The 13,798-nt window shown below is 28.9% G+C and overlaps 1 protein-coding gene, 2 long non-coding RNA genes and 2 pseudogenes across 6 annotated transcripts in view; 3 read left to right on the forward strand and 2 right to left on the reverse strand.

Annotated features, from left to right (window-relative positions):
* Window positions 1–13,798, reverse strand: part of LOC149880540 (uncharacterized) — a 186,998-nt gene that overhangs the window by 143,369 nt on the left and 29,831 nt on the right. The window lies entirely within an intron of this gene.
* LOC149880544 (uncharacterized) lies at window positions 2–12,329 on the reverse strand. 2 transcript variants are annotated; one of them, XM_090070751.1, is made up of 3 exons: window positions 12,008–12,329; window positions 7,597–7,719; window positions 2–2,985 (listed from the first exon to the last, which is right to left on the reverse strand). In XM_090070751.1, the coding sequence occupies exon 3, from the start codon at window positions 2,958–2,960 to the stop codon at window positions 1,065–1,067; it is 1,896 nt and encodes a 631-aa protein (XP_089926877.1). In that variant the 5' UTR covers window positions 2,961–2,985; window positions 7,597–7,719; window positions 12,008–12,329; the 3' UTR covers window positions 2–1,064. The 2 variants fall into 2 exon arrangements, with proteins under 2 accessions (XP_089926877.1, XP_089926876.1); XM_090070750.1 differs by lacking the exon at window positions 7,597–7,719.
* Window positions 3,591–7,468, forward strand: LOC149880545 (uncharacterized; annotated as a pseudogene). Its single transcript, XR_016446344.1, has 3 exons — window positions 3,591–3,688; window positions 4,827–4,946; window positions 5,083–7,468. The product of XR_016446344.1 is annotated as an uncharacterized LOC149880545 (transcript).
* On the forward strand, window positions 7,433–9,562 carry LOC149880546 (uncharacterized; annotated as a pseudogene). The gene is made up of 5 exons (XR_016446345.1): window positions 7,433–7,805; window positions 8,061–8,202; window positions 8,335–8,451; window positions 8,974–9,144; window positions 9,251–9,562. The product of XR_016446345.1 is annotated as an uncharacterized LOC149880546 (transcript).
* LOC149880547 (uncharacterized) lies at window positions 9,701–11,671 on the forward strand. Its single transcript, XR_016446346.1, has 2 exons — window positions 9,701–9,894; window positions 9,997–11,671. It is a non-coding gene; the product is annotated as an uncharacterized LOC149880547 (long non-coding RNA).

A 13,798-nucleotide genomic window follows, 5' to 3' on the forward strand; every position in this document is an offset into this window, starting at 1 on the left:
ATTGTATTTTTGTTTTAAATTTCTAGTGAAACATTCTTATTTTAACTTTTTATCTCACTTTCTGATTTAAAGTTCTAATTAAAGTTTCTAAATTTCTATTGTAAGTTAACTTTTAAATTTAAGGTTTCGAAACTTCTTAAAAGTTTTTAAAATTAGTACCTCTAGTAGTATTAGTATCTATTAGCACTCTGTTAAACAAACAGAGTGTTATTGACACGCTGTTAAACAAACTTTCATCAGTTTGCTAATCTCACTCATGGATGCAATAAGCTGCTTTTATACTGGATCCGCATTCATTGGTTTACTTAGTTAGCAACTTCTATCCTCTTCATATCTTTTATCATATATTGGATAAAGAATTTGCGATATAAAAGCTATATAAAAAGTTAAATATACATGCATATTACTAATAATACAACATTTATCGGAATTTTAAAAAGCATATAACTAAAGAGTTCTACAACTTTAATTTACCATTACTCTTTGTTTCATATTTTCCATTTCTCTCCATTACATATTTTTCAAGCACTTCGCAATAATATTTTTTGTATTCGATGTTCATGAGTGATTGATAGCTGAAATATTAGTTCGTAATTCGTTAGCTTCATAATAAACTTCTACAGCTTTAATATTTTCTCCCAGGTGATGCAAACAGAGTGCTCTATTAATTTTTGTTTTTAATGTTTACAGATCATTGATTCTTAAATTATCTAAATTCTATCGACTTATGGTTTTTTGGCTGCATTCAAATAACTGCGTAGGCCTGATTTAACTGATAAGTGGCCTAACGTGACACTTTTAGCTTCCATTATTGTTCAAACCAAACTTTTTTAAAAAGTTTTTAAAAATCAACTTGTATTTTTTGAATGAAATGAGTTTGTTAAAATAAAAAACTGCTTTTACTTTTAGAACAACACAGAATAAATGATTAGATATTAATTACAATGTTTAAAATAAAGATGTGACATTTTAAAACTTAAACTGTAAAAAGCGAATTGTAGTAACCTAAGTATCATGCAAAGTGTTTCATAGTGCTTCAATTTCTCTGAGCTTGTTTTTTGTTTTCATATTTTTTTCCACTTGTTATAATCATAGTTGCGCATGGGATTGAAAACAAAATCTTGTACATGCCCAAAAAATTTATTGTATTCATTCATCATTTCTTTTTGAGTGTTAATGGCATTTACAAATTCTTTTATAATCTCTAAGGTTGCTGATAAGTTTGAAACTTCTTCCTCTGGTATTAAAAGCAGCGAATTTAAAATATCTACTGCGCTATCTAAAATTCTTTCCGCTTCTTCATGAAATGACGCTCTTTCAAGTAAATTAAACGATGGTACAAAATGGTGCGGTAACGATTTCCTTTCGAAAGCTGAGAGTAGAGTCATTAGCAACACATTCAAACACTCGCCAGCATTTTCTTTGCACCACCACGACTGCGCAAAACTTTCGCTAACGTTTAGCATAACAGTCTTAACCAAAAACGACGTTATGATTTTCATACTTTTGTTTGACAAAGGCTTGAGGTATTTGTAAAACAGACTTTTAAAAATGAAATAAATGTAGTGTTGCCAACATGTCCATTGCCGAGTAATTTCAATCTCGGCCACTGAGAAGGAAAGCCGCCAGTCAATATCACTGTGATGAAGTTTTTTACAAACAATGTGTATTCCGTTTATAACAATTTGTTTAACTAAAGACTGCTCTGGCCATTCCCTTTTTCTATTTGGCCACTCTGCAGCGACTTCCGGCCAAAAGTTACATTTACAGCACAAGACATAGTCAATTGCCACTTTCGAAAACTTTTCTGAAAGTTTTAAAATATTACAAGGGATTTGATTTACGACTGAACTTGTCTCATTATAACGCATAGTTTCCATAAAAATTAATTCCTGCTGTATTAACACATCGAAACCAGCAAGAGCTCGTAGACTTTTCGCATATGTTTCACAACCAAGCAATGCTTTTTCAGTTTTATCCAAATCTGGTTCATGTGAAAGTGTATAAAAGATTGATAAGAAGTTCTCAAAATATTTTTTTAATTCAGTTCGCATATCTTCAACATTTTTCTCTGTATTAAATCCAAATCCTTGCATAAGAAAATAACAAATAGTTTCTTGTCGATGGTTACACAAAATATCTGTCATTAATAAACATTGCTTTAACCATTTAATTGCTAAACTTAATTGTTCAACCTTCGGTTTTCCTTCAAGTCTTGAATCTAGAAAATTGTCTTGAATCTGTTTAAGCCTTTGTAACTCATCGATGGCTTGTTGTTTAAACTCTGGAGCAACATGTAATACTTTACTTACCAGTTCGTTTTCAAACTTTTGAGGATCGCTTTCACATGCACCAGTGTAATTCGAGTCATTTGAAAATATTACATTAAAAGTTCCTGCAGCATCTTCGGGATACCATTCCGAACTCATTGTATTAGGAGTGAAACCACCAAATCGTTTTAATAATTCAGGGTACTTATTGAAAGAATCCTTTCCTTTACATTTAAAAAAGTTACTACTAAGATATGCTTCAGTGTTGTTACTATTGTAAATAAAAAACTTTTGAAACTCATCCCCAAATTTTTTTACAAACTCATCCATTTGATTGAGTTCCATCTTAAACACAAAATGAGCAAACATAGGGTTGCTCTGATCGCACAGCTGAAGATACCCTCTATCGTTTATTTCTAAAATCTGATCCATTATATCAAATTCGACCTCTCCTTTAGTATCTTCAAAAAACATTCGCGCCATGTTTGCACCTTCAACGCCACTACCAGTAGATATATATTTAACATTATTGGTTAGAAATGATTTTGAGATTGATGTTGTGCTGGTGTTTCCTCTATACGCATCAGACTGATCTAACAAAAGGCTGAGTAAATCTGCCCATGCCAGACGATATTCATACAGCGTTTCCGGTGAAATGTGCTTTTGAAACAACTTCACTACGGCTTCCATCGATTAAAGTTAACTATTTATTATGCTAAACAGAGAAATTTTGCAACAATTGACTCAATGAAATTATTAAATAAAAGGAATCACATAAAACAATTATTAACAAATTACACAACGCAAAGTAGTTTCGGCATGATACTAACAGTTATCTTAAGTATGTATGAAAACTTTACTATTTTTTAAGAAATCATAGATTAATTTTAATCAATCATATAAAGGATATATTGACCAGGAAATATTACAGGACGCAGTATTTATTACGCGTGACAGATAATTCTCCACAGTATTCATTTGGTATTGTATTGAGATGTCTCTGCTGGTTTTTTACATACAATTTAAATGTTCATGCCTTTTTACACTGTAAAAAATGTCACGCCAAATTCTTAAATGTCCTGTCAAAGTGTTCAAATTTCACGCCACTTTTTAATCTTAACAAAGAAATGCTCTTAGTCGCGCGATTTATTACAATTTACAAGCAATTATAAATGTCACGGAGAATATAACTGTTTAAATGTCACATCATACTAATAAATTTCGCGCCACGGGCTAAATGTCGCGTGACTATTAAAACTGTCCGCAGCTAAAAAAATAAATATCACACCAATTAATTTTTCGTGTAACTCTGTGACTAAAATGTCTAAAATAATTAAAAAAATATAAAAATTATTTATCAAAATTTATGCCAGTGGTTTTGGCTGTAGATGATAATTTGTTCACGCTTAAATCTAAAGGTAAATATTTCCTTGCAACGAGTTGTATTTTTTATTACATTTCCATTAATACAATGTTTAAAAAACTATCTGAAAATACACTCTACATTAGTTCTCATAACTTATGTTATTAAAATGAGTTAATAATTCATCTAAGTATTTTCAATGATGCATTAAGAATACCTATTCTTAAATTATACTCGTTAATCTTAATACAATACTCAGTATTTAAAGCTCATTTTACCATGTTACACACTATGATAATGATTATCTTTACACAATGCCATTATGTATATTGCTATTATTCGTAATTGGACTGCCAATCGATTATTTACAATTATTATTATTGTTTAAATTACCTTATCAGACTATTTGTGTCATATAATGTCAGTGTTCCGACCTGGTCTCACTAGCTTTTACAGAAATAGAATTTTTATTAAGTCATGATGGTTCAAATAACAAACAAATACGAAATTTTTTGTTGCACTAAAATGTTTCCTCTTATTGCGCTAAAAGTAAATGGTTTATTGCAATAAAACCTGAAAAGATGACTTTCTATATAAATTATTCTAGAGTTTGTTCTGATAACTTTATTACAGGTTTAGTTTTTTATTTTATTTTTATTTAAGATTATCTAAAACTAATCAGTAAACTTTACAGTTTACAAAATTTTACATTTACAGAAATGAATTGATTGAAAACACAGATGCATTTTAAATCAATCATTGGATCAATTTTTTTCTGTTAAACTTTTTTACAGACAAGGTTATTCACAAGTAGTTTAAACTAATCAAGTCAAGACCCAATAATAATAGTTACAATAATAATACTTTTAGATATACGTAGATACTGTTGCAAACATGTTTTTTTAATTTTATAATATTAATTTCACTTTCAATATACTATTTTCAAAATGTGTGACAATAGTCACAAATGTGACAAAGTAAAATTGTAAAAGTTTGTAAAGTAAAATTGTAAAATATGCTTAAAGTACAATTGTAAAATAATATCTATTAGATAATCTAATTCTTATACTAATATTGTATTCTATGCCTAACAATACCACTATCTAATGTTGTGTAGTTTAACTTAGTTAATAGATTTGTCATAGTTTAGCAAATTTTTGCTTAAAATATACGAAAATAATATTTTGTTGTAGTGTCCTCAAAGATAAATCTATCTTCAGACCAATTTGATTTAATGTTTTCTGATATGGTCTTAGAAGATGAGATGTTAGTGGCTCTTCCTAATCCATGTGAAATTGTTGTCAAGGCTAGTGGTAAAATTACACACATATATAACCATGTTATTTTCTTATTATATTTTTTTATATTCTTTGTTTTACTTATAAATTAAGTGAATATGTTCTTTTTTTGTCCTATATTTGATATATTATTTTATTTCATCTTTTTCAGAATCAGACCTACTATTGCAAAGAAAATCATATGAACCTAGATTTATGGAAATGTTAAATTCAATCCCAGTTAATACCCAAAAATGTTTGGGGGATGATCCTTGTACAAGTAGTTGTTCACCACAATCTTCTTTTTTTTTTCATCCACAGAGTATGAATATCCAAGCTCCTGTTCCGTCTCCACTCTCTCTAGAAATTAGAGTAAAGGTATGTTGCTGTGGTTTTAAGTCTGTAAATAATGCTCGTATGGATAGACATTTAGGTATGAGTTCAATTTGTAAAATTTTTTGTAAAATTTGTAATGGATCTTTTAAATCATCAAGAGGAATTTTAAGGCACCTTTGCAAAAAAAAAGAAAATACAGTTGTACCTTTTCAGACCATAAGGATGGACTCCAAGACAACATTAGCAGTTAAACTATGCGGTCAATTCAGAGTGCCTTCAACAACAGTCAATAAATTATTTGGTATTTCTGCAAAAATGTTACTTGATATTCGGAAGTTAATAAAGGAAGAGCATATTCATACTTTCGACAAGTATTTTACACAAGTGGATATCCTTAGTAATAAGTATCGAAGAGAAAAATTGTTAAATGATTTGTTTGACATTTTGAAAATAAATGAAGTTTTATTTGGTGGTGGCAAAGGTTACTATTTTTCACTATTTGATATTATTAGTTTCCTTTGGCAAATTAATGAGTTTGTACAACTTTTAATTAGGAAAGATACTGAAGGAAATTACCGAACGGATTTCTCTACCCACAAGCCATTAGAATTTTCTCTAAGCTTATATTGTGACGATATAGAATTAGTTAACCCTATTGGAAAACACAGAAAATTTCATAAACTAACTATTTTCTATGTTCAATTTCATTCTTTGCCATCATATATGCGCTCTATGTTAATATCAGTTTTTCCACTTGCAGTTGCTCCTGTAAAGTTATTTAAGCCTAATAAAAAAAGGGCTTTCTTTTAGTACTTAGAAAATTTTATTACTTCCTTTAAACTCTTGAATAATGGTGTGACTTTTAATTCAACAATTGGTTGTGTAAAACTGTTTTTAAAATTTGTTATATATTTTGGAGATACATTAGCTTCAAATCACATTTGTGGATTTAAAACCAGCTTTGCACCAAATGTATTTAGATGTTTTCATACATGTCTCACCACAAATATACAGATGTCATCAATTTACAGAGAAGACATGTGTATGTTACGTACTCAAGCAAACCACCAGCAACATATCTTAGATCTTAAGAGTGTGACAAGTAAAAAAGCTAAACTCTATTGGTCAAGATTTATGGCATAAATTATGAAAGTGCACTTTTATTAATCACCGCTTTTGATATTATTGAAAATACACCACATGTTCCCATGCACATTTTACTAGAAGGACTAGTGCCCCATGAACTATGTCTTCTGCTGCGATTACATATTTGTGAAAATCATATATACTCATAAGCTGCACTTAATAGTTTTATTATCCAGTTTCCTTATTCATCCTCTGAAGCCAGAGATAAGCCTAATAATAAGTCCAACTATATTTGATATTTCAGGCTCTCAAAAATCTGCTCAAATATTGAATCTTGCTCGTATCATTCCACTTTTTATTGGAGAATATAGCAATTCCAATGATCCTCATTACGCTAATTTTCTTGATCTTTTGGAAATTCTTTAACTTACTTTGTCACCGATAACTACATATAGAACTGTTTTGGATTTACAAACTCTTATTGAAAAGCATAACAAATCATTTGCTTAACTGTGGCCAAATAATCTGATACCAAAACACCATTTTTTACTTCATTTTGTTGGACAAATGCATCAATTTAGTCCACTAAAAAATCAATTTTGCATGACTTTTGAAGCAAAGCACAACAAAATAAAAAGTGTACGTTGGTACAACTATAAAAATATTGCCAAATCAGTTTGTCAACATCTTCGGTGGAACACAATTTCAAACTTTCTTGATGATAATGGTCAACTGATTCCTTATCCTTTTACGGCAAAGACTCAACATTTTAAAAAAAGAATTGTGATTGGTTCAATTGTATACCAAGTTGGTGATATTATTTCAACAGTTAATGATTCTTATCAACTTTACAAGATCACTGACCTTCAATCTAAATGCGTAAAAGTTTGTAGCATGACAATTGACATCTATATACATCATAAACTTGCTTTCATGTTAGAAGTACTAATATATTTAAATAAATTACTTTAGAAAATCTCCAAATTCCGTGGCCATTGACAAAATTTACTGTAGACGGCTCAATATTGTGCCTAGGTCAAAACATAGTCTCAAACTTTCTTAGTTACAACGAATATTTCGTATATGATTATATTTTGTATATTAGTTGCTATTTTTACAAAGAAAAACTTGTGGTTTAGTTATTTTGTTCATTTATATATAAGCGTTTAAATGCATGTAGAATATATACTTGCTAAAATGTCATACAAGCATTAGAAATGTGTATTCTGTTTATATATTTATATAAATTTTTATTATTAGTTACCTATTTTTTCAATGAAATGCAGCAGTTATTTAAACGGTTTGGTGCCTTGCCGTAAATACACTTTAAAAGATATCTGTAATGAATTGGCTCATCACCTTGAAGGGTGTCTTCCCGAGGGAACGCCTTCAATAAGAAAAAAATATTATCATCATGTTACTGTACTTTTGAAACAGTCATATCCAAACTGTACTTTTGGAGAAGAGGGTGCAGTAAGTTTGAGTTATATCACTTATACATATTATCATATTTTTAATTTTTCATTAATACATCGGTGAAATAATTCACGCAAAAACCAATAAATAGTTCACAGCATTAATTCTATTAGATGTTTAACTAAGCACAGCATAGGTTATTACTCCAAATAAAGGTAAAATAATAATTTTTTTTAATGTTCAGGTGTATGTAACACATTCATTTGTTTCACAAAGCTAGATAATATTCAAATAACAAATTTTGTTTTTCAGGGTGGAGTTGTAAAACGTGTATCGAATGTAATTCGGAAGCGACGCGAGCGTTGTTTAAAAAGTTTGTTAGATGTAAAAAAAAGCTAACAGAATGCTTAACGTTTCAGGAATAAATGATAGCTCATTAGATGAAGATATGCAGGTGATACCCATAAAACCTTTTTCAAAAGAAATGTTTTTTATCAACTTTTTTTTAATAAAAGTTTTACTAAAATATACAGTAAGAATTTAATAAAGTTTAATTTCAAATTAATCCAATTTTTTTGCATGTTAGTTTGCTTTGGTACAACAAACAGTTCCTGATATTGATCACGTACGTTGTTTAGTTAGGAATATGCACTGATCTTTGCCATATTCAGAATACAAAGAGCACCTGTTACATCCAGAAATTGTATGCAAATAATACTTATATTATTGACACATTGACTATAATATGAATATATGAATCACTTTTTGTTAAAAGGGTGCAATTCGAAAAATTTATCAAAACCATTATGAACACATGAATGTATATATATATATATATATATATATATATATATATATATATATATATATATATATATATATATATATATATATATATATATATATTTATGCCGCCCCTCCCATTCCCTATGGGGGAGATCGGAATTAGTCTGAACTTTCAAAACACAAATATTTATTATAATATGTGTTTCATTAATAAAACTAGTATGAACCTTTAAAGCTTGATTTATTATTTTCATTCAAATGGTTTACTTTTTTCTTTAAACTTTTGTTAAAATGGCGATTTTTTATAAAAAAGAAGATTTAACATTAAAATTTTTTTTCAGAAAATTTTATGAGTATGAAGTTTTTTTCATTTCTTTAACAAATTTGTGTTTTGTGCACTATTAACAAAATGTTCTTTATGTGGTTGCAACTTTTTTAGATCATGGACGAATTTGAAAGAATGAACATAGTTACCAAAGAAGCAGCATTAGATAGGCTATTGCAAGTTGTTCAAAAGTTATATCCCGGTATAGATATTCCATCTGCCCTAATACAATTTCATAAGAACACTACCAGAAGAGGGGTGTTGTGTCCAATTGTTATTGCTAGTGTAAGTTTAACGAAAAGCTGTTTCTTTTTTTATTTTTAATTTGATATTGGTTTTTGTAATGTATGTTATTAAGGTTACTTAGTTTTACTTTTTAAAAAATTTTTAGGCTGCAGAAAATGTTTCTTCTCCTGCGCCGCAACTTATTTTAGGAGAAAACGTAACAATTGTTGACAAAGGGAAAGTAATAGCAATGAGTCATCGGCATAATGATTCACTACATGTGCTTCAACTTATCGCATGCTATTATATCATGGACCTTTCGTACCCAAGATCGTTTGGAGGAGTTTTGGGGCTGTTGCAGCATTATGTCTTGCAAATACCATTTGCTTGTACTAATAAGCTTTGGCTAAAAAAATGCAAAGTCTTGTGAAAAGTGTTGTGGTACCTTTAATCTTTGAAATTGTTTAACTCTTCAAATAAAAACATTAGGAAATTTCAAAATTATATATTTATGTTTATATTTGATGATGGTTTCTTTTTTAAAAAATGAAAAATAATATGTAGCGCGTTAAATCAGGCTTGGTGACATGCGACCCGATAGTGTTTTAGATGTCCTGTGACAAATAAAAAATTTAAATGTCACGCTATACTTAATTGATAAAAGTCGCGTGACTTCTTTAATTATAAATGTCACGCCAAACTTATTATCTAAAAGTCGTGTGACAGTTTTAATCCTTGATGTCGCGCGTTAAATCGGGCTTCGTGACATGGCAATTTTATTAGACAATTTGCCGTGACATTTTTTACATTGTATGTTCTATTAAGTGACAATTATTATATAAACTTTTTGCTACGAATAAATGTGAAACAAAAATTGTTTCAGGATCTTTTCTATCCACGTTTCTGTTTTAGATAAAACCAGCAATGGCTACTAAGAAGTTAACTGTAACAGATCTTGATCAATATTCAAAGAGCTCTTAAAGTGTGATCAATGATTAAAGATATACAAACACTAATATTCTTAATAAAGTTAACATGCAAAGAAGACAGAGAATGTTAACAAAAACTACAATTAAAAGGTAACGAGTGTTTTAGACAAAATAAATGACTTCTTCGGATTAATATTGTTTCCGAGGCCATAACACTCTCGGGTTAAAGCGTATGGTTGATATTGATAAACATTTATCCAGAAAAACTTGAAAAAAATTAAAAGGTAAGGAGAGCAGCTTGCAAAAAAGTATTACATTAAAAGTATTAAGTATTGTCTAAAGCTGGTAATTACAAAAGGAGTTCTGAAAGAGATGAAAATGTAGGTTATAAAGTCATTACTGAGGTTTTTTGATTAATAGCAATTATGCTGTATTCATGTACGTCTCAATTGTTGTATATGTATATAGTTGTTCTCTTATCTTCTTTTTATACTTTCCCCGACGTGCATGTTCTTTTAATTCTTTAACTTTTGCTCATTCTTATCTTGATGCTATATTTTTTAGTCGAGTGTGGTAGAATGGCATTCCAATATAAAAAAACCATATGCATATTGCAAAATGGTCTTGCAAAGGTTAATTTTTTTACAAATTTCTAAATTACTCAAATGTTTTTGAAAACCAAACTTTAATGACATTTGCATTTTTAATCAAATTTGCCTGCAACCATTATTGCCAAATACAAGTCCATCTGAACTCAAGTAACTGAAAATGAATTGAAATAGAGTTTTTTAGTTGTCAGTTTCATATATTTGGATTAAAATGGTAATCTAGTGTAATGCTAAAAACTCTTTCTCCACCTACAACTGCATAACTCTAATCTATGACAGATGCACAAAAGAGCATGATTTTAAAAATCATATTTAGTGCCTTCGCATTTAAACTCATAGCAGTATTTATAAATCCATTCAGATTAGTAATTTATCATTCTCCATTTTTTCATAATTTAAATAGTATTAACATTAATAAAACTATCCTTGGAATGTAAACACGTAGAAAATCGATTTGTACCGGTATAAAGTTTAAGAATTTTTATGAGCATGTAATCTCTTCAGAATTTCAGGGTATTTAATCAAATTGTTTAAAAATGAATAAGAATTTATATGATGTAAATAACATTCTTTAAAAAATGTTAAGCTTCTGTTAGCTAAACAATTAGCAAAATTTAGAGCCAAAGTTAACAATAACATTTTTCTCAAAAAGATTGACTTAATACGCCATCCTTTTCTCTTCTTAGTTAAGAAAAATTATTTTAGTTAAAAAGAATAAATCTTGTTTTATTGAACTCTACACACAGCTTGCAATCATTCAGCATTACTAAAGAGTAACAAGTGAAAAGCCAATTGTAATTTTGTTACACTTTTATAAAGTTTAAGTAAAAGTGCTCTATTTTAATATCTAAATGATGCTTTCTTTGTTTAGATAAAATATATGTAATGGGGTATATTTGTGCGTTTATTAACAATTCTACTGTAACTGAAAAGGCATAGTAAAAAATAAAACAAAAAAAGCTCGAAAAAGTCGCTTTAACCAAAAAAACATGTTACATTCAAAACCTCATCTCGACGATCATTAAATAGTTCAAGTTGATAAAAAAAAAACAATGAAGATCAAAAAACGATTTTAATAAACCAAAGTTTTTCTCGTTTGTTTAAACGAAACTTCTTTTAAAAAAAAATAAGATAAAAGGAATTTATCTAAATCCATTACCGTGGTAATGTTTATGCATGATTATTGCTGTGATAATTAATCCCTCGTCATTGTCTGCGTTTCACACCATTTATTGAGTAAAATCAATTTGTTAGTCACTTACAGAAAGCAGGAAAAGAAATAAACAAAACCTTTGGAAACGAAACTTTTGAAAAATGTAGAATATATGGTGGATTTTAAGGTGAAAAAAAAATCTAAATGACATTATTCTTATCAGAAACACTTACCCTTAAGTAAACGGATTTTCTTCAAACCACAATTTTGTAAGGAAAAGCGAGGACTTGGCTCGAGCAAAATAACCTTAGCAAAATAACCTTAGCTAAAAAAATAAACACACGACAAACACACTTTTTGTGCTTCTACTTTTTGTAAAATTTTGAAAAATCTTTTATAGCTACAAAGCTTTTAGCACTTCAATATACAACATGGTTTAAATTCAAAGCAATTTATCAGATATCATAAAAAAGTTCTCCTGTTTTCAATACTTTAACAGCCATCCTCTTATCAGATCTTGCCACAATTTTGTCCTTTCATCATGCGAAACTAAAAAAACAATCCTCGCCCGACATGGAAATTATGTAATATCAAACAATCAAAATGATTGGTCACAAAATCAATAAAGAAACTCACTCGGTGGGTAAGTCAAAAAAAAAATCAAATCTAAAATCAAATCACTTGGTATACAAGTTCATGTAGGAAGAGAAAAAAAAGGCAGATTAAAAGTTTATTTAACTCAAAAAACACAAACTTATCTTTTGAAATAAAACTGAACCCAAACGCATCACCTGTGAAAAAAGGTTTTTTATTCAAAAAATTTTGACCGTTTTACTTAGTAGATAAACTTTTAAATTAAAATTTTTTATTCAGCTTGTTTATTTACCACCACCAATCAAAGCAAATATCTTTTGGAATGAACTTTGGTTCTATTATATTAGGCTCAAGTATCCTTTAAAAGATTTTTTCGTTTGTAAAAAATCAATGAAGTCATTCTTCTCAATAACTCTTGTAGCAGATTCTTTTAAGTTTTCTATTTCCTTGGAATGTCAATATAAAGTGTTTGAAATGGCTTTCACAAGCAATTAAAAGAAAACACCATTTTCAGAATAACACATTTAAAATCATTAAAGAACTAAACACTATTGTTATGACTTCGCAATATATCATCTAGCGGTTAAAATATCTGTTTTTTGTGCAATGTTCTCTTAAATGAACTTGGATTTTATTAATGACATGACGGGCCTTTTAGACGACCAGTACTCATTTTATATAAATAATTAGTGCAGTTGCTTATCAATTAGTAGAGGTTTTTTGATTCTCTTTAGCAACTTGAAAAAAAAATACTGCTTAACCAGAAATTAAATTGATGTTTCTAATTATATGTGCTCTCAAATTTTCAGAGAGAAAATCAGAATTAGTGAAGCTTTCTTTTTCTTAAATAATTAATTTTCTTCAATTTCAATCAAATACATGCAATGAGAACACAAAAAGTATGTTGAGAGGATTTCCTGTTTGTCAGGCTTTTTTACTGTTTTCTGTATTTTTTCAAACGAAGATTTCAATTACTCAATAAATTTTAGAACTTAGCATAATATAAGTACAGTTCTCATTTCAGCTGTTGGTATGCATACTTTAAAAATGTTCGTAAAACCAGATAAAGGTTTTAACAAGCGCAATAGTTTAACTACACTGTTTCAAAATCATTAATTTTTTCCTAACAGAGACTTTCAAAGATTAACCTTTTCTCTGAACCTACCAATATTGGCTAAGCTTCAACTAAGTTAAACCTTTCACACTGTTTTAACAAACGAGACAAAAGCATAAGGGAATTCCTTTTTCAATTAAACAACAAAGTTATAAATGCTCTACCTATTAGTGAATCATATATAGTTAACAAAGAGAAAACAGTACTTGATTGTATTGGAATGGTTACAATTAATTACTTCATGTCACAATATTTGATAACACAATTGCTTGCTCAGCCAGTCATAGTGTATACAACTACGACTATCAGTTTACAT

The sequence above is a fragment of the Hydra viridissima genome, unplaced genomic scaffold, assembly GCF_058129835.1.
Source record: "Hydra viridissima isolate aposymbiotic clone 2 unplaced genomic scaffold, HvirCarnegie_v1 scaffold_13, whole genome shotgun sequence".
NCBI lineage: Eukaryota > Metazoa > Cnidaria > Hydrozoa > Anthoathecata > Hydridae > Hydra > Hydra viridissima.